This window comes from Culex pipiens, chromosome 3 (genome assembly GCF_016801865.2).
Source record: "Culex pipiens pallens isolate TS chromosome 3, TS_CPP_V2, whole genome shotgun sequence".
In the NCBI taxonomy this organism is placed as follows: Eukaryota; Metazoa; Arthropoda; class Insecta; order Diptera; family Culicidae; genus Culex; species Culex pipiens.
The window spans coordinates 136,596,014-136,616,689 of NC_068939.1; the positions used below are offsets into that span (position 1 = coordinate 136,596,014).

At 35.0% G+C, this 20,676-nt stretch overlaps 1 protein-coding gene and 1 non-coding gene across 3 annotated transcripts in view; one reads left to right on the forward strand and one right to left on the reverse strand.

The window, feature by feature from the left end:
* Positions 1–20,676, reverse strand: part of LOC120413782 (protein kinase C) — a 49,055-nt gene that overhangs the window by 2,750 nt on the left and 25,629 nt on the right. For both annotated transcript variants that reach the window (XM_039574726.2, XM_039574727.2), the window contains exons 4-9: positions 9,960–10,033; positions 4,953–4,984; positions 4,439–4,509; positions 4,081–4,365; positions 819–1,508; positions 501–753 (exon numbers count right to left, since the gene is read on the reverse strand). In XM_039574726.2, coding sequence (XP_039430660.1) covers positions 501–753; positions 819–1,508; positions 4,081–4,365; positions 4,439–4,509; positions 4,953–4,984; positions 9,960–10,033 — 1,405 coding nt within the window. The remainder of the gene's footprint in view (positions 1–500; positions 754–818; positions 1,509–4,080; positions 4,366–4,438; positions 4,510–4,952; positions 4,985–9,959; positions 10,034–20,676) is intronic.
* Trnas-gcu (transfer RNA serine (anticodon GCU)) lies at positions 1,787–1,868 on the forward strand. The gene has a single exon. It is a non-coding gene; the product is annotated as a tRNA-Ser (tRNA).

The following is a 20,676-nucleotide window of genomic DNA, read 5'->3' on the forward strand; positions in this document are numbered from 1 at the left end:
GTAGTTTTATGAAAATTTTCTCGGAGTTTTTTTTTTCAAAAAATTTTGTTATTGCAATCGAAATGTATGAAAAAATTCCAATCTGTGCTTCAGTTATGCACGCCTCGGTTTTGCATCCCCCATATGCGGTGCTAAACCGAGGCATGACTGTAGTTCAAATTCAACGATAACCGTTTTCGTTTTTAATGTAAGATAAGGTTTAAAAATCTCGATTATCTTAACAATCTCGATAGAAACAAATATAAGATTTTTTTCTCACACAAGTACAAAACATTGAAGAGAACATTCAAAAGCATACAATAGAAAAAAGGTGAGTGAGATTTTTAATGGAGGCGCTTGGTTTCTTACAATGAACCCATGGAAGCGCTTGTATTATTAGAATAAATCCGTTGAATTTGGACCCGTTTTTTGGGTTGAAAATCAACGGAAATTCAATTCTAAATTCAGGGAAATCAAGAAACCATTAACCAATGTGTTTCCTGAAGTAAAATCGCACTCACCTTTCAAAATCGACACGGCCTCCCGGGACAGCCAAACCGGGTACAGCACGTCGTCCCGCAGGATGGCCTCGAACAGATCGTCCTCGTTGTCCGCCTCGAACGGCGGCTGACCGGCCATCATCTCGTACATCAGCACGCCCAGCGCCCACCAGTCCACCGAGGGTCCGTAGTCCAGCTCCTGCAGAATCTCCGGCGCAATGTAGTCCGGCGTGCCGCAGAACGTCGACGTCAGATTATCCCCGATGATGCCCTCCTGCAAGGAAAGATACAACAGTGGGTTAGGTGTTGGTTTTGAGGAGACGGATGATGGTAGCTTGCCTTGCACATGCCGAAATCAGCCAGCTTGCAGTGGCCTTCCGCGTCCAGCAGGATGTTGTCCAGCTTGAGATCGCGGTAGATCACACCGTTGCGGTGTAGAAACTGTAACGCGAGCGTCACCTCGGCGGCGTAGAATGCCGCCCGCGGTTCGTCGAACTTCCGTGCCCGCTGGATCTGGAACATGAGATCGCCCCCGTTGACGTACTCCATCACGAAGAACAGCCGGTCCGGCGTCTGGAAGCAGGAATGCAGCGCGGTCAAGAACGGATGCTTGGCTGCCAGCGCCAGGATTCGCTTCTCGGTCATCGTGCAGTCCACGTCGTCGTCCTGCAGGATCACGTCCTTTTTCAGCACCTTGATGGCGTACACCTCTTCGGTGCCCTTTCGCTCGGCCAGCATGACCTTGCCAAAGGAGCCCTTGCCGAGCACCTTGATGAAGTTGAAGTCGGTCAGGCACGTCTTGCCGATGGACGAGCCGCCGCTGGCCGAACGATTGCTGCCGTCCTCCTCCTGAGATGTGGATGCGCCGCCCTGCTTCGACGAGGTCGCCCCGGCCCGCTGGGACATTACCGAGCCCTGCTGGGACAGGTCCGTGTCCAGGCTGCTCTTCGAGGTCGAGAAGGAGTCCAGCGAACTGTCCTCGCTGCGCTCCGACATGGATGAGTTGTCGCTAGGCGCTTGGTTTAAATACTGTGAGAAATAATAATAAAAACGATTAAAATTGTGAACCTAATTCAAACAGAAATGTAAATAAGACCATATTAAAACAACGTTTGTTTTTCCCAATGAAAACGGGAAATCGTTAAAATCAAGAAGCTAAGTTCCATTGCCCTAATTTTAAAATATGAGCCACCCACAAATAAACCCGTCACAATTTCAAAACGAGTGATTGTACGAAGCATTAAAAAAAACCTCTAAAATTTAAACCTAATCCCGCTTGTGCTGATAAGAAAAACAGAGCATCGTAAGACGAGGTGGCCGAGAGGTTAAGGCGTTGGACTGCTAATCCAATGTGCTCTGCACGCGTGGGTTCGAATCCCATCCTCGTCGGGAAAGCTTTTTTATCTTTGGGGGATGAAACTGCAACAACAATGTAGTTAGCTGAATTAATTAAATTAACTGAAACGGTTAATCGACGTCAAACCGATAGATAAATTTACTGCAATGCCTAAGGGATAATTCATAGACTACGTAGACAATTAGATAGGAGGCGGGAGAGGTTCTAGCCTGTACTTGATAGCTTTTAGCAGTCGAAAGATTTTTTAAACTATTCGTTATTTAGGTATTCTTTTCAAAATCGGCCGATTTCGTGCATTTTTTTTTGTATTTATTTTTGATTTGGCTCAAACTTTGTAGGACCAATGAGGAAAATTTGTGTCGTTAGTTCACTCAAACAAATCTCCATACAATTTTGGCTGCTGTTCATACAAAAATGGTACGTAAATATTGGAAAATCTGTAACCTTTGAAGAAGTTATCTAAACTATTTGGTGTTTTCGGCAAAGTTCATTATAGGTGCAAACAAAACAAATTATCGTTTTTTTTCTTTTTTTCTTAAACAAAATTCACTAGATTTTTTCTTTATTTTTGAAATTTTTCGATTTTATTTAAGATAAAACCCGTTTTTAGGAAAATCTGAAATTTTACTCAAAACAAGTTATTGACTTCAGTTTTAAATGAAAAATTTATTTTGGAATTAAAAAATACTTTCCTTTTTTATAAAACTTTTAGTTCGGCTGGTACAAATTTTATTTGAATGCTTAATAATGTATAACAGTTATGTTACTACCGAAAATTTGCTAAATATCAATGAATTCATGAAAATATTTATTTTTATGTTTTATGACTTTTTTTCGATCAGTGGTCCCAAAATTCATTTCAAGCAAAACATTGTAAAAGGTCTCAAGTCAAACATGTAAACAAACAGGATTTTCTTTGAAATCGATGCTACGAGTCTTAAACTATCACTACATATCGATTTTCGATGCCCGTGAGCTCTCTTGTTCGATCTAGATAGGAATTCCAGCAAGCTTAAAACAAAAGAGTACACCGGCATCGATTTGCTGAAAGTTCAAAAGTTTCATATTTAATGAAAATACAAAAATAAACATTCTACAGTGTACTTTAAATAGTTTCCAACCAATTGAAACTATTTACCCTGATTTTTTTTCAGGAATTTTAGAAGGTGTTAAAAAATTGCAATGCCCTTAAACATTATTTATAGTAAAAATAGGAATATTTATAATTTTTTAAAACAGTGTTAATTTTTGTCCATGTCTGGCTTTTTTGAATAGCTAAAGGAGGTATCAGACTAGACAAACAAACTGGCACTATCCAGGTTTTTAAGCGAAGATGGCGTTCGAATTGTGAACGTCCGAAATGTCAGAATCGCTCAGTAGCACCAACATTAGAAAAAAAATGTGGCTGTCATGCCATGGCACAGTTTATTCGTAATGTTGGTACCACTACATGACTTTGACATTTCGGGCGTTCACAATTCGAACGCCATCTTCGCTTAAAAACCTGGATAACGTGTCTGACAGTTTGTCAAGTCGCAAACAAAGCAAAATGTATGCTGGTAGACGTTTCTGAAAACAAATGCAGGCAAACTGTCAAAAAGTGCAACTGTGTTTTTGTCCTTCTTGAGCAAATTCTCTACAATTTTCGTTTCTGAACATATAAATTCTGAAATCTGAAATCAGTTGCTGAGATACAGCCTTGCAAGGAATAAAAATTGATAAAATGAGGCTATTTTCATGTTAATATAGATTTTTCAACCTGTTTACATATAAGACAATAATTTTTCGAAAGATCGGAAAAAGTAACAAATGTTTCAATATTTAACATTGAAAATCCGACGAATACTTGTCGAGCTATCTTCTTCTGACAAAAAGGTATAATTTTTTGACACTTAGAAAAAAAAAACTCTTTTTTTGCAAGGCTGTATATTACAATGTCAGTTACTAAGTGTCCGATTTCGGAAGGATTAAAAAAATATATAGATAATTCCCCAGCTATCTAATTTTTTTTTTTCGGAAAGACCGAAACAATTAAAAAAAATCGGAAATATTCATATTTTTACCTTAAATAAGGCTAAAAGTAGCTACAACTCTAACAAGTTTCATTTAATTTACAAATTAAATAAAAACGCCTCAATTTTTTTTTGCCTTTTTGGTATATGAAATTTTTAAGTTCCCAAACGTATTTTTTTTTTTCAAAAACCTCTTAAGCTCATTGCACTACCCTAGAGTCGTACGACTCACCTTAGATCTACGAGGTGGTGTCTTGTCCATGGTGATCCCCATCTCGTTGAGCAACTCGGCCAGCTGTTTCGTGTTGATGCCGCAGTTGTTGGCCACGTTGCCCTCGCAGCGCCGGTGGATGTTCATGCTGCACACCTCGCACTTGAGACCCTGCCGGATGATGCCGTACAGCAGCGAGCCGCAGTGGTCGCAGAACGTCAGCCGTTTGAACGAGTGCACTGAAAACCTGTGTGGTATATTTACATTGAAGCGCTGGGCCGCGTCCTGCGGGGTCGGTCTGGTTTGCTGCAAGAGTTTTGAGGTTCAGGATTAGCGCAGGTACAACTCACTACCGCTACCGCAGTCGCATCTCGCTTACCTCATCTTTCTTCTTTGGACATTTGGTGACGACTGAACTATGGCACCGTTTGTGAACCACACATGTACACACTGAAAAGATGGAAAATGTTTCGTTAGCAGAGTTAGAACTGATCAATGGAATTTTTCTGCAAAGAACAGTAAACAGCGGTTAGAAAGGCAGCTAGAAAGGTTGTTGAGATGTCTCAATGGACAAATTAGTGAGCTAAAGAAAACAAAAAAATATGTTACTCACAGCGAGTACATGTGCGAAAACAATACAACAGTCGAGAAGAGTGTAAAAGAGAAGACCAATACAGAGAAACTTAAAGGGTAAACAAAAGTTCCACGCAGGGTCATAAAGAAAGTATAAACAGGTAGGTACAGTCCGTATGTGCGAATGAAGAAACAACAATAGAGTAAGAATGGAAAATAACTACACTTTTGAAAACGAAAGAGAGATGTGATCTTAGGCGCACGGAAAGAATGAGAAAGAACGACATTCAGAGCAGACAGAGAAGGTGCACACTTCTTACCTTGGCATTGGTATCCTTGCTTGCCTAAACCCCTGTGGCATTGGAAGGGAGTGGAGAAGAAAGTGGGAAATGAACGTTAAATTTACCCCTTCTTTGAGTTAGTTGTTGACTTTTTTAACAAAGGAATATAATTTAATTATTTTTTCTTTGATACATTTGGTATTACTAAAAACTTAACAATGATAATATATTTGAAATTATAAATATGAATTATACAAACTTTTAACTGGCCTGTATTACGGAATTGCATTTGAAATCGTTTTTAGTTGATTGCATTGCAACTATGGAATGAAATTTTCATTGGTGAAATATACATTTAATGTCAGAAATTGAGAATACTCAGAAAGTCAAAATCAGACCAAATTACTCCCTATTTTAAGTACAAATCGTCTCTATAAAATATTTAACAAATAAAAATATATGAACTCTTAGCAGTCAAAAGAAATTTGTCGTATTTAGGTACCGTAAGCTGGGGTTATAATAATATCCGGAGTGAATTTGATAATTTTGAGGTTTTTTTTCGCCAATGAAGAGTACAAATTAAATACGTAGGGAATGGTACCGCATCAAACTAACCGTAATGGAGAAGTGTTAAAAGAGCAATTCTCTACCAAAAGCGGTGTATGCACTTCGGAAGGAATCGGTCAAGAAAAATTTCAAATGGGCAGGAGCGGCAGTGAAAGCAAGCCAGAGAGGGTGAAGAAAAGCCCCAAGAAAACGATCCCTCTCCTTTGTTCTGCTGTTCGTAAAGCTGTTTCTTGACCCCTTTCCTTCCGATCTCCATACTAGCCTAAAACCGGAAATGGATTTTATTTATATTTTTTGATTTGGCTCAAACTTTGTGGTGGCCTTCCCTATGACCAAATAAGCTGTTTTGTGTCATTGGTTCATCCATACAAGTCTCCATACAATTTTGGATGCTGTCCATACAAAAATGGTATGTAAATATTCAAACAGCTGTAACTTTTGAGTGGAATTTCTGATCAATTTGGTGTCTTCGGCAAAGTTGTAGGCAGGGTGGCCACTCAAGTCGGGAAATCGGGAAAGTCGGGAATTCGTCAAAATCCGCCAAAAATCGGGAAAAAGTCGGCAATTTATGATTTTATGTCAAAAAGTCGGGAAAAGTCGGGAATTCTGAATTTTTTAAACTCTTGAATAAATGTTGTAATATTTTGTACAATTTTCAAATTGAATTCACTAATTTCTGCTTAAGTAACTTACTTTGAATTTAAGGTTATTTTCACTATTTCAATATATTTGAGTATGGAAAAGCTGTTTAAGACCTTTGAAATTTTTATGAATATTGGAGTCTTTGACACAGAATTTCATAATATTTTTTTATGAATCAAATGATTGCTTTTAGATTTTGTTCACAAAACAAGAGGTAAAGTTGATGAAAAACTAATATAAAAATAGAGCGTAATGGCCAGCTTAGAATTATGATTCTATTCCATTTTGTCACATAATTGAGTATTTGAAACAGGATTCGAACTTGAGTTTGGCAATAGTTTTTTTTTTTTTGGGTAAATATTTGTAATTGTTTAACTAAATTCATTAATTAATTTAAAATGTGTTTTTTTAATGTTGCCCTTGAATTTTTTTTTGTGAGTATGGGTAAATTACCTACCATCGATAAAGCTTGCTTTTCAGTTTACGGAAAACTTAAATATCGAATAAAATCCAAAATTGAAAAAGATTTTTACGTTTTGAAAACATAAAGAAAATATTGAAATTGCAAAAAAAAAAAATAATCCAAGAAATTTTGAGTTCTTGCATAATTATTTAAAAAAAATGTCCCTTCAAACAGTCACTTAAAATAAGTGGGAAAACATAAAATCATATAAAACTGAATTTTCATTGAAAAAAAAAAACAGTTAAATACTGACCACTAGAAAAATTAACATTCATTAAAAAATTCAATATCAAAAATTACATAATTAAAAAAATGTTTTTGCCAGAGAACTTGGCAAAAACATTTTCTTTTATGAATTCCTTGACATTTTTCTAAATCCTTTGAATGAATAATAACAGCAGTTACGTTTTAATCATTCTTTGATTTAAAATGATGATGAAGTTAAAAAAAATATCAAAAACTATACGTTTGCCAATTTAAAAAAATACCATGGAAGTTATAAGTATTGTTGAACTTTCGATTATTTTTTCAAAGACTACTCTGAATCATAAAAATGAAATTACATTTATGAAGTTTTCTTTATTTTTATTTTTTTAATTTTGTTTAGTTTCTGTATTTTCAAAAAATGCTTATTTTTGGATTTTTTTTTAATTCATTGAGATTTTTTTTTTGGTGGTTAATATTGACTTTTCTTATAGAAAGTTTTTTGTTTGATATCGTTCTTTAGATAAGAAATGCCTATTATTTGAGCATTCTGGAAAAGTCTGGAAAAAAGTCGGGAAAAAGTCGGGAATTTGAAAATGAAATTTGAGTGGTCATCCTGCTAGTAGGTATTGTTGAGGACTATTGAGAGAAAAAAAAGGTACACGGAAAAAAAATTGCAGATTTTTTATCAACTTTTTTTTCACTAAAACTCAATTTCCCAAAATACGTATTTTTTGATTTTCGAGATTTTTTGATATGTTTTAGGGAACAAAAATCCGCAACTTTTGAGCCATAGAGAAACATGGTCAAAAAATCTGCCGCCGAGTTATGAATTTTTGAAAAATAGTGATTTTTGGAAAAATTCGAAGTTTTATGCAAAACCAATTTTTTTAATTATTATTTTAATGCAAAATTGAATTTGCAATCGAAAAGTACTCTAGAGATTTTTTGATAAAGGGCTCCGTTTTCAAGATGTAGCCACCGAAAGTTTGATTTTAGCGAAATATTTGCAGTTTTTCAATTTTAAAAATAGTGACCATGAGTGACCGTTTCTAAAAATAGTTTTTTTGAAAAGTTCAGAAAATTTGCTATAAAATTGTCTAAGAGACATTGAGGATTGGACCTCGGGTTGCTGAGATAAAGCCGCTTTAAAAAAAGAAACACGAAAATTGAAGTTTTCTAAGACTCACCATAACAACCCATTATTTTGTAATGTCGATATCTCAGTGTTAATACATGAAACATTCGTGAAATTTTCCGATATGTTGATGATAATTATTTTCAAATAAATTTTTTTCGAAAAGATCGGAAAATTTCACGAATGTTTCATGTATTATTGAAAATCGGACCATTATTTGGTCATATATTTTCCTGTTTTCAAACCTTTGCATGGCAATATCCCAGCAACTAAGGGTCGTATCGGCAAAGTTCAAAAAAACAAAATAAAGAGAATTTTCTCAGCTTTTCAAACATTTTTTTTTCAAAAGTGGGCAAACATGGGCACTTATTTTAAATAATGAATAACTGAAACTATTTTTAAAAAAGTTACCTAAAAATGGATTTAACTTGAAAACGGTGCACTTTATCAAAATTTCACTATAGTACGTTTTGATTGCAAATTCAATTTCATATCGAAAAATGAAGTTGACATTTTTCGAAAAAAATCAGTATTAATTCAAAAATGCATAACTTGGTAAAAGATTTTTTGCCCGTTCCGGAAATTTCTGAAAAGTTGGCATTTGATGTCCCTTAGGGGAATCAGGAAGGTGCTGTCCCTCGCCTAGACCAGACCAAAATCCATGATAAAGCTGACAGACCAAATCTGTCAGACCAAGACTGTCAGACCAAAGAGCAAAAAGTAAACATCTTGGTCTTCGACGTAGGTGCACACAAATCAACAAAAGAAAATTTGAAAAAGATTTTATTTTTCCAATTCAATTACTGGGTTTGACGTCAGAAAATGATTAAACAGTGCGGCGTCCTGTACACCGACAATTAAATAAGCAGTTAAAAGCCTAATTCTTCCACTTAAATTTTTGATCGCGTTTTCGGTTTACACCTGAAAAATTTTGAAATTATTTATACGGATTTGTGATTCCTCTCTTTCCACCATTCCCTTGAGGAGAATCATATCGGAAAAAAATCAAAATAGTGTTTTTTTGCAGTGATAAAAAGTTAAATTAAAAATCTCCACATTTTTTTATCTTGTATCATTTTTTTCAGTGTAGTCCTTATTAATACCTACAACTTTGCTGAAGACACCAAATCGATCAAAACATTCCTTCAAAAGCTACAGATTTTTGAATTTTCATGTATTATTTTTGTATTGACAGCTGCCAAATTTGTATGGAAAAACTATATGGAACTGCAAAATGCTTCGATGGGCATACCGAAGGCATCAAAAAAGTTTCAGCCGGATTAAAAAAACAAAAAATCAAATTAGGAAAAAAACCGAAAAGACCGATTTCGTAGAGAGCTGCTCACGTAGAAACAATTCCAGAGTTTGTCTTTAAGGTCCTATAAACCCTAATAAGATCTTAGTTCCGAGAATTGGTAAGAATTAGATAGTTATTTCACCTTCCCCAGGTAGATAACTGAAACAGTTGCTTTTCTCCATACATTTTGACGATTTATCCCATACAAACTTCAAGGGCGTAGAGGGAGGGATTCACGTGCTCAAATTTGAAATTTAGCCTAGTTATGGGTTTTAGCCGCCCAAGGAAGCTCGGATTTGGAACACCCTAGTTTCCATATCCAAATCTCCCAAGTACTCGTAATTTTGATACTTGGGGTGATATTCTATAGTTTGGAGACGATAATTACAGCAACACAACGTTGTACGTGTTGTACGATATATATTACACAGAAAAAAAAAATCAATTCTCGTAATCGTGAATTAAGTTCACGAATGCGAGAACCACGAAGGAATTTATTCATGAGTATGGTGCATATGCAATATAAACGTGAATATATTCCTTTGTGGTTCTCGCATTCGTAAACTTAATTCACGATTTTGAGAATTGCTTTTTTTCCGTGTAGCGAATGTTGTTTCATATTTTTTGATAATAATTTTCAAAGTTATTGCAAGACTCGTATAGAACGAAATGTCAAAACAAAATTTAAAAAATGTTACAAGACAAACAAGTGATCAAGTAGCATAAAACCATTACCATATAAATTCCCGACAGTGAGAGCAGAATGTTGGCTGGCGCAAAAACGTGGCCATAAATTTGTGGCCATTAACCTGAAACGAGAAAAAAGAGCAAATGAAATATGTTAGTGAAATTTACAGAATGATTTTTTAAATTTATGTTTTGTTTGAAATGATTTTAACCTGAATGATGAATAATTGAATGACAATTTAATACAAAAAATGTCATAATTGTCTAATTTCCTACTTCATACATCAACTGGAAATTGATTTGTTCCCCCATATTGCTCAACTGACTCTAATGTTTGAATGCGAAATAGGGCACGAGAGCTAGTCATCAAAAATCATCCCCGCAAGAAATGGCAAATCAGAGCGAGAGTGAGCAGCAGCAAGAACAAAACATATTCGAATAAATCATTCAACACATTATTCAAAATATTTTTCCGCTAAAAATAGAACCAATTCCTTCGGTCCATCTCTTTTCACATCGGCGTTGTATTCTCTGTTGAGGCTGCTATTGCTTACCCACACACACACACACACACACACGATTTACCACTAACTGTCAGCACATCTCCGGACACAAACACACATTCACCCCAGGGAAGGAGCAGGGGGGAGAAAAGTCACACACGTACACTATTGGGGCGGTTGGTTCGATCTGCGGTGATGAGTGTGATGGAAAGCGCGCGCCGTGATCGGGTCTCGTGCAACAAGCACCACGTCCTACTCTCGGCACTGCAACTGCAACAACTGGTCGTCGATCGATGGGGATTAACCTCAAGTCCACCCCCTAGAATAGTGTCGCATCCCCCCCGCCTAGCATTGCTTGCTAAATTTCCTTTTTCCTCTGTGTTCTGGTGTAATCAGTGGACATAGACAAATGGATTTGAAAATTGATTCTGTTTAACTTCTAGTTGTTACATTTTTCAAATATTTCCTATTTAGTTTTATTTATTTCATTTTTCTCGATTTCGCGATTTCGCGGAAACCGCGTATTTGCCCTGAAATTAAGTAAATACCGTAAAATGCCACGATATTCGGAATAATCTATTGTCAAATTGCTCCTCAGATGCAGATGCAGATTGTAAATTTCTAGTGATAATTTAAAACACATGAACTTTTTCCTTTATTACGCAAAATTCAAAAAAAGAATGTGAAAGAATGTTATCCAAGATTTCAATGAAAGATTTTTTTGTCAATTATTATTTTACTGATTTTTAAATTGTTATTTAGGATGTGTTTCGCAAATAAAATTCCTTAACACTCAGTAAAAGAAGGATAGTAGAATCGTAAGTTCAATTGATGAAAATTCTAAGAAATTACACAATACTTAATCAGTATTTTTTGCAATGAATATGTAGTGCGAAGGGGTTGAATTAAGTGTCTTGAACTACTTCTAACCAGATTGGAAACTGTTTAGGGCATATTGCTTTATTTTGTTTTTTTTTCAGTCAAATATGGGGGTAATTCTCCGCCAATTTACACAGCAGTTGCCCCCATCAACGATGCCAGATTATTTTATGACAGATCTGTATTTACTAGAAAAAAACTGTATTTTATCTGTATCATGTCGAGTTCGAAGCCATAGAAGACATTTTTATATTTATAACAGTAGATTTAAGCTTTTTGATTTCATATAGCTTAATGAAATCACTAAATTGTTGAAATTTTAAGTATAATCTTTTTAAAAAAAATCTGTATACATAGATTTTTTGATTTTTGGGATCGAAAAATCTGTCAAATACAGATTTATCAGTATATCTGGCATGGCTGGCCCCAACTCCTCTTCGGTTTGCGTGAAACCTTGTCCTAAGGGGTAACTTTTGTCCCTGATCATGAATCCGAGGTCCATTTTTTGATACATCGTGACGGAGGGGCGGTACGACCCCTGAGCAACCATCTACGAAATCGGCCGATTTCGACCATTTTTATTTTTTGTATTTTTTATTTGACTCAAACTTTGTGGGGGCCTTCCCTATGACCAAATAAGCTATTTTGCGTCATTGGTTCACCCATACAAGTCTCCATACAATTTTGGCAGCTGTCCATACAAAAATGGTATGTAAATATTAAAACAGCTGTAACTTTTGAGTGAATTTTCTGATCAATTTGGTGTCTCCGGCAAAGTTGTAGGTATTGTTGAAGACTTTTGAGAAAAAATAGGTACACGGAAAAAAAATTGCAGATTTTTTTATCAACTTTTTTTTTACTAAAACTCAATTTCCCAAAATACGTATTTTTTTATTTTCGAGATTTTTTGATATGTTTTACGGGACAAAAATCCGCAATTTTTGAGCCATAGAGAAACATGGTCAAAAAATCTGCCGCCGAGTTATGAATTTTTGAAAAAATAGTGATTTTTGGAAAAAATTGAAGTTTCATGCAAAAACAAGTTTGACATTACTTTTTAATGCAAAATTTAATTTGCATTCGAAAAGTACTTTACAGATTTTTTGATAAAGGGCTCCGTTTTCAAGATATAGCCACCGAAAGTTTGATTTTAGCGAAATATTTGCAGTTTTTCAATTTTTAAAAATAGTGACCATGAGTGACCATTTCTAAAAATATTTTTTTTTGAAAAGTTCAGAAAATTGGCTATAAAATTGTCTAAGAGACATTGCAGATTGGACCTCGGGTTGCTGAGATAGAGCCGCTTTAAGAAAAAGAAACATGAAAATTGAAGTTTTCTAAATCTCACCAAAACAACCCACCTTTTTTATAATGACGATATCTCAGCAATTAATGGTCCGATTTTCAATGTTAATATATTTATGAAACATTCGTGAAATTTCCCGATCTTTTCGAAAAAAATATTTTGAAAATTTGATTTTTTGACCATGTTTCTCTATGGCTCAAAAGTTGCGGATTTTTGTCCCCGAAAACATATAAAAAAAAACTCGAAAATCAAAAAATACGTATTTTGGGAAATTGAGTTTTAGTGAAAAAAAGTTGATAAAAAAATCTGCAAATTTTTTTTCCGTGTACCTATTTTTTTCTCAAAAGTCCTCAACAATACCTACAACTTTGCCGAAGACACCAAATTGATCAGAAAATTCACTCAAAAGTTACAGCTGTTTGAATATTTACATACCATTTTTGTATGGACAGCTGCCAAAATTGTATGGAGACTTGTATGGGCGAACCAATGACACAAAATAGCATATTTGGTCATAGGGATGGCCCCCACAAAGTTTGAGCCAAATAAAAAAATACAAATAAAATCCATTTCCGGTTTTGGTAGAGAATTGCTACCCTTTCATTTTTGAACATGCGAAAAAAGAGGTGTTTTCAATAATTTGCAGCCTGAAACGGCCGGAAAGTTGGACGCCCGATTTAATGGCGTACTCAAAATTCCGGAAAATAAAATATTTTTCATCGAACAAAAAAAAACAATAAACAAGTTTTAAAAACTCTGCCATTTTCCGTTATCCAACTGTAATTTTTTTTTTGGAACATGTCATTTTAAGGTAAATTTACTGTACTTTTCGAATGAGCATGAGAGACCACCCATGTTTGCCCCTCCGTTGCTGAACAGAACCGTAATATCCTTTCAGCACTTCTGATCATAGGCTTCGACTATCAAGTAGTGTTTCCCTTATCAACAGCATGTATGAATGCGCCGAAAAGATAAAACATCATAATTGCCAAAACTAGATCAGTTGCGAATAGGTAACAGTCATTGACCACCAACAGCGCCCGCCATGTCAGTTTGTAGATTTCGATTTTAAGGGACGGCTGCTGGTTTGCCCTGTGCTTACACCCCACGAGCGCCTGGAACCTGAAAATGTGTTAGTAGGATAGGGTGTTTGGTTAGGATTCTTCATAGAAGATGATGATGCTACCCAAAATCATAGTGTTTGTTGAACGGTATTATGTATTATTCTCAAGGCAAACAATCGGATGCTGCGGATGAGACATTTCCCGTTTATCGGTTGTAAAATTTTAAATGAAATGGTTTAATCTTAGACAGCCGGCTGTGGAAAGATAGAACCCAGATCATTTGTAATTAAAGAATAAAGATTTTAACAGTCTGACTTTAAAATTAAGATGTTTTCACAAGTTTTAAATGATTGATGTTTAGTGAGGTACTGATTTACGAAGCGAACGACGAGCTGAAATGGTATCCTAAGGTTTTGTTGTTGATGCACACCGACAACGAACGCGAAAAATCTTGCGTCCCGCGAAAAAAAAAGAAAAAAACACCGACGACGAACGCGAAAAATCCCGCGACCCGGCAGAAAGGCATCGCAAATCGAACTCGGAAATTTAATGTTCTTTTCGAATATACATTAAATTTTTTTTTAATTTTTTCATTTAGAACAACATTTTTTATTTTGAAATTTTGTGTTTTTCTAACTTTGCAGGGTTATTTTTTAGAGTGTAACAATGTTCTACAAAGTTGTATAGCAGACAATTATAGCAGACGACGACCAACTTTTTCAATTTTTTTTCGTAAAATATTTTGTAATTGAGTTTTATAATACAATTTATAATGTTACACTCTAAAAAATAACCCTGAAAAGTGAAAAAAACACGATACTTGCAAAATTTTGTTATAGGGGAGTTTGGGGTAATATGGACAGTGGGGGTAATTTGAACACCCCTTTACGCAAATATGCATACGCAATTTATAAGATAGTTTTGGAAATTTTGATTTTGGTGGTCATATGTGACCCAACAGGCCTAAAAGGGTCAATCCTTTCATCAAAAATTTAGTTTTTATTTTCAACGCAGATGTAATCCAGCACCCAAAAAAATCAGACCTCCTTTTGTCTATGTCTCTTACAGTACATTGTCATCAATCGGCGCGCTGTCAACAAACAACCGCGCGTCCCCACTGACCATTTCATAAGGAGGAGGAGGTTGGTCTGTCCTCGCACAACAACAACGACAATAACAACAGGGGCAACGCTGTTGTTGCCGCCTGGCCTGCTGCAACTATTGAGACACGACGGCAAAAGGGCGATGTGCTGTGGCGGCAGACTATACTCTTGCTCATCATCACCCGCTCCCCCAGCAGCCGATGACATTGAAGCCAACAGTTTCCCAATTGAAACTGAAGGAGGGGGTGGTGGTGGTGGTGGGTTATTCTCGAGCAGGGGCGCACTTGTTGATAAACAACAACGCGAACACGAACGCGCGGTGGTGATGTCGTGTAAAAAACTGTGATGCACAATACAGCAAGTATACTGGCATATTTACAGTTACAACGGGGCTATATCGAGAAAGCACGAGATGAACCGATCGAACTTTGTATGGGTACACAGAAAGAACACTATTTAGACCTAGGCCAACCAACCAAACAACGCGAGTGAACGGTGGGATAGTTATTGATGGTTGTGTGGTGAAAATTTACCCCCTTTTCTATAGTATACTTCAGTGAGTTCAGTGTGCTCATTTGGTCTTGAACCAAACGGCTCCTGATTAAAATTCTACAGTACCGGTAAATGTGGTAAACATCAAAATATACATTTTTCCTATTTGACTAAACTTTCTAGTTGCTAACTTCGACTGTCGCAAACTTGGTCGCAAACCTTTCACTTTACCAAATCAGGAATTTTGCTGGTACTTTTGTACCCGACTCTCTCCGATTTCAATGAAACTTTGCAGACATGTTTGCCTAGACTTAAAAAAAGCCGTTTTTGTGTATATGGAGCAAGTTGCACTCGAAAATGACATTTTAAATGATAATTTTAACGTTATTTTAATATTGCTTAATTTAAAAATAACTGTAACTCGAAGCCGATGCATCGTATTAAGAAGTGATCAAAAACAAACTTGTAGGAAATTGGATGAGCTTTTAAAAAAAATGCACGCCACTTCTATAAGATTTGAAGTTTCAAATTAAATTTTTAAGGTGATGTCACGATTCTTTTTCGTATTTTTTTTTAGGAAAAAGCCTAATATGTTACAAAAAGCCTCACGAAAAATGCAGAATGGTATTTTTTCCTACAAAAAATCATTCACTAAAACTGGTCTAAACGTCAACCTTTTCAAAAACCGATAGTTGGAACTTTTACATAAAAGTCTCCTTGTTGACCATAATCTTATCCTTGTGAAGATACAGCGGTTTTAAAAATAAAAATGTTGAAACAAATAGGATTTTTAAGGGGTTACATATATGTAAAAAATCACAATATTTTATATTACAGATTATTTGATAAATCCACTCAAAAGATGATTATTATTCACTCCTGAAAGTTTCATGAAGATATTTCATGATTAAACTGAGTAAGAGACGATAAATGTTAAAAATTTTGCCATGCGCAAAGCGGGCTGTCAAACTTTGTTGGCGTTTTTCTCTAAACCCCGAGTTGATTTACGGGTGCCACGATATCTCGAGATGGGATGGACCAAATTGGCTGAAAATTGAGGTGAAGACTCTCAAGATGTATCCCGTGTGCATGACGAAGCCCAATTTTTAAAATTTGCGTTTAAAAAAATAAAATAAAATCAAAAATTAACTGTTTTTATATGAAAAACACAAACATATTTTTATCTTTTTTTAAAACAGACTTTTTGAAAATCGGGCTTCGTCATGCTCACGAAATCGGTTTAACGAGTCTTCAGCAAAACTTAGAGCCGATTTGGTCAAGACAGTGTTGAGAAATCGTGGCACCCGTTTTTTGAAACTGCTAACTTGAAATTGCTATATCTTGGCAACGATGCAACCAAATATCTTCAAATTTGTTTTGAAAGTAGGTGAAAATGTATATTTTAATGCCAAGAAAATAGAATTTGAAAAAAAATGAAGTGTGGGCTCATTCTAACATCTGATTATGATGTATGTAACCCCTTAATGGTTTTTTGCCATTTCAGACAGACATAAGTTTGTCTTTGACAGCATTTCAATTGGTGGTATGGGCTGACAGCAGTCATGCCAGATATACAGATAAATCTGTATTTTATAAATATTTCGAACCCAAAAATTTCAAAAATCTGTATATAAATATTTTTCAAACATGATTATATTTAAAAATTTCAACAATTTGTTAATTGAATTATGCTTCAATATGATTAAATAGCTTAAATCTGCTGTTAAAAATAAATGTTTATCTGTGGCTCTAAATTAGACTTGATACAGATAAAATACAGATTTATTTTTAGGAAAATATAGATCTGCTTTAAAATAATCTGGCATTGTTAGCTGACAGATATAAGCTCAATTACATTGCTCATAACTGGAAATAGGATATTTTTTCAGTGTGGTTAGATGGATGGTAGACACTGGATAACGAATTAGCTTACATAAATATTGAAACGAGTCAAATTGAAATACCGTAAACCGAGGTGGCATTGATAGGATTTCTTTTTATATTTGAAATATTTTTCAACTGATAAGGTTTTTCTCAAGATTAGTATTTTTAAAACACAAATTTTTGAAAAAAGTTGTTTCAATAGTGTTTGCCAAATATAGTTACGCCAAAAATTCTTAGTTTGAATTTCGGGGTGACTTTGATAGTCAGTCAGTCTTGTTAAAATCAGATTTAAGGTGGTCTAACTTTATTTTTACGTCAAATGTACCAATACTAAGGTTGCTGATATAGTTTTTAAGAAAAAACTCAATGTTTATATTTAGTAAACTAAGTTTATAAGCTTTTAAACAAAATATATAATTTCGTTTAAAACTAGTTTAAAACAGAATTCGAAGCACAAATCAAAAGTTTTCACATTTAGAAGTAATTTGTTGAACTGAAAATGCCTATGACACATTCTCCGGCAATGTACACCTTAGGATGAAATTTTGAAAAGCGTGTATGAGCTATTTGGATATTTTTCCTCGATTCTAGACTACTTGAAGCTTCAAAATTCATGGTTTTCATTAATTGATCATTTGAATATCATTTTGTACAAGTTGGTTAGGTTATGCATCGATTCGTGATAAAATCATCGTTTTAAAACATTTTTCTAAAAACTCCTGGTTTTCAGCGAAATAAAATCCAAAAAATATTCTTTTGATTGCATTTTGTAGTACTAAACGGAAATGTCATGGGTTTGCAGTTTATTTTAAGTTAAGTATTTTTTTTCAAACTAGTGTAAGTTTACCATTTTATTGCGTTGCAACGTCACGAAAAAGGGACATTTGTTTATGTCAACAAAAAACTAAACATTCAATCATTTTGATATTTCGGATGCTCTTTGTACTTTGAAAGAGCTTTCAAAAGCAATCTAGAGCGACTTAATTGGTTGTCTAGATCCAAAGTTACAACAGGTTTAAGTTTGCGTTGCAACGTCACGAAATTTTAAATCATATTGGTCACATGGCAAAAAAGGTGTATGCGTAGTTGGTTGTTGAAGATAAAAGGGTACTAAATATTATATATTTGTTATATAATGTTTCCGAGCATATTTAAAGAAGAATTGTACATGGGTCATTCACAAATACCGTCATTTAAGTTTGATGCAACTCGATAAAAAAGTATTTTATGAAACTTGTTGAACAAATCAAAATAGACCGATGTTCACAAGGGGGAAAAATTCTAAAACTTTCAAAAAAGTAATCACGTGGTTACTGGATGGCCCCTTTATGATAAACTGATTTACGTGAGGGTTCATTCTAATACAACGCAATGATTTTTTTTATCCCACACCCTTATGTAAGTCAAATTACAGTGAAATTCACTAAACAATAAAAATCACGTGATTCGATTGTTTTTTTTTTCACAAACTTTTGCCACTCTGTTGTTGGACGAACCCTTACTTAAATAAGTTGTATGCAACGTTTTGTTGTTCACAATTAAAAATGTTATGTTGCGCAGTTAAACAGTTATATTATTTCCTCAAATTTAATTTAAAAAGCACAAAAGTCAACTAAATAAGTTACGTTGTTTGCAGATCACTCCTTAGGGGCCATGAACAAACGATATGGGCACTTTATTTATAAATTCAAAATAAGCCCTCCTGAAAACTTGAAGCTCCTCACCTCCCTTCTAAAACTTCCCCGTGTTTTGTAAGTTGGCCAAAACCATTAAAATATTAAGGGAGCGTTCTTGCATTAAGTAACAAAACATTTATTTGTTTGGACCCCCTCCACCCCCTGGAAATACATTTCCGATACACTTTTTTTTGTATAAATCCTTGAACCCTCCTCCATCCCCCTTGATATTACGCCGTTACGTAATGCATGGACGTCCCGTTACATGGATAGAGGACGGGAGAGGGGGGGGGGGGTTTCCTTCGTGATAATGGAATAATACAAAAAAAATATTTTGAAAACCCTTTGGAAAACTTTGTAAATCGTACTGCAACTGTGAAAGCAGAATAGGGGGAGGGGGGGGGGGGGTCTAACATGGGCAGGCCAATCAATTCACATGTCCTTGTACTGTCTATTAATGTCTTATAATCAAATCTTAACCTACAGTTGTTCAGCCTAACAAAAACTATGATTTATTTTGAAACTATAATTTCGTGACGTTGCAACGCAACGAAAAACCCTGTTTTCAAAAACAGAGCGTTGCAACGTCACGAAATGTAAGCGGTCTTCAAAAATCGAGGTTTAATTTTTTCGAAAAACTAACGATTGCATTCGATTTGTTGGCTAATTTTACACTAAAAATGGAAGAAGAACTCCAAATTTGCCGTTTAACAGAGCAGAGTTAATGGCGAAACATGAATTGGGTCAGGATTGAGAAAAAGTCACGCGTTGCAACGTCACGCTACATATCCCCCTCTCAAAAATAGAATATTCGCTTAAAATAATGTTTCAACATTGTTTCTTATAGGAAATTTAATGTACTTTTCGAATCTGTAATAACATATGTACCTTTTCAATGTAATTTTCGAGTTACAGCCGAAATACTGAAAAAAGAAAAGTCAAAGCGTTGCAACGTCACGGCGGAATGTGTCCTATAAATTTGGAGATTTTGTTGAATTATGTTTCAAAAACACATATTATTTATTATTTACAAACTTATTTCTCCTAGTGGAAAATTGATCAAAGAATCTGAATATGCATTCCGTTTTCTGATTCAAAATCAGGTCATTGTGAAAATCCTGCCACTTTGAGAAGATTATAATAATGCTATTCATCAACATTTTCTTAATTACAGTTAACTAACTTTTAAAACTCTTCAACATTTCATGAAAAGTTTTTATTGGGGTACTTTGAATACTTCTCTACCACGGTCAATGTGATTCCATACCATTCCGTGCGCATTTTAATTTGTACTCTTTATTTTGCGGAAAAACCTCAAACCTATCAAAGTCACCCCGTTTTACGGTACTTTCAAAGACAAACTTATGGGAAATTGGATAAAAAAAATACGAAACTGAAAAATCAAATCGGATTATAGAAATGGGCAAAAATGATAAAAAAACCCTATTTTTCCAACATTTTGCCTTCCTCACCTTACTGAGGAAAGGCTATAAAATCACTCGAAAAATGAACTTCTTAATTTGACCTCGTAGACCCACTTTCACGTATACCTATCGACTCAGAATCAAATTCTGAGCAAATGTCTGTGTGTGTGTGTGTGTGTGTAGGGATGTGGGTCTGTGCACCAAAAAATATGCACTCGATTATCTCAGCACTGGCTTAACCGATTTGGACCGTTTTGGTCTCATTCGATTCGTCTTGGGGTCCCATAAGTCCCTATTGAAAATTATGAAGTTTAGTAAAGTACTTCAAAAGTTATGCTAAAAAAACGATTTTGGCGTATGTCCGGAAGATTGTAAAAAGGGTGGTTTTTGTAAGAAACCCTGTCATGTTATACATTTTCAGAAAGTTATTAAAA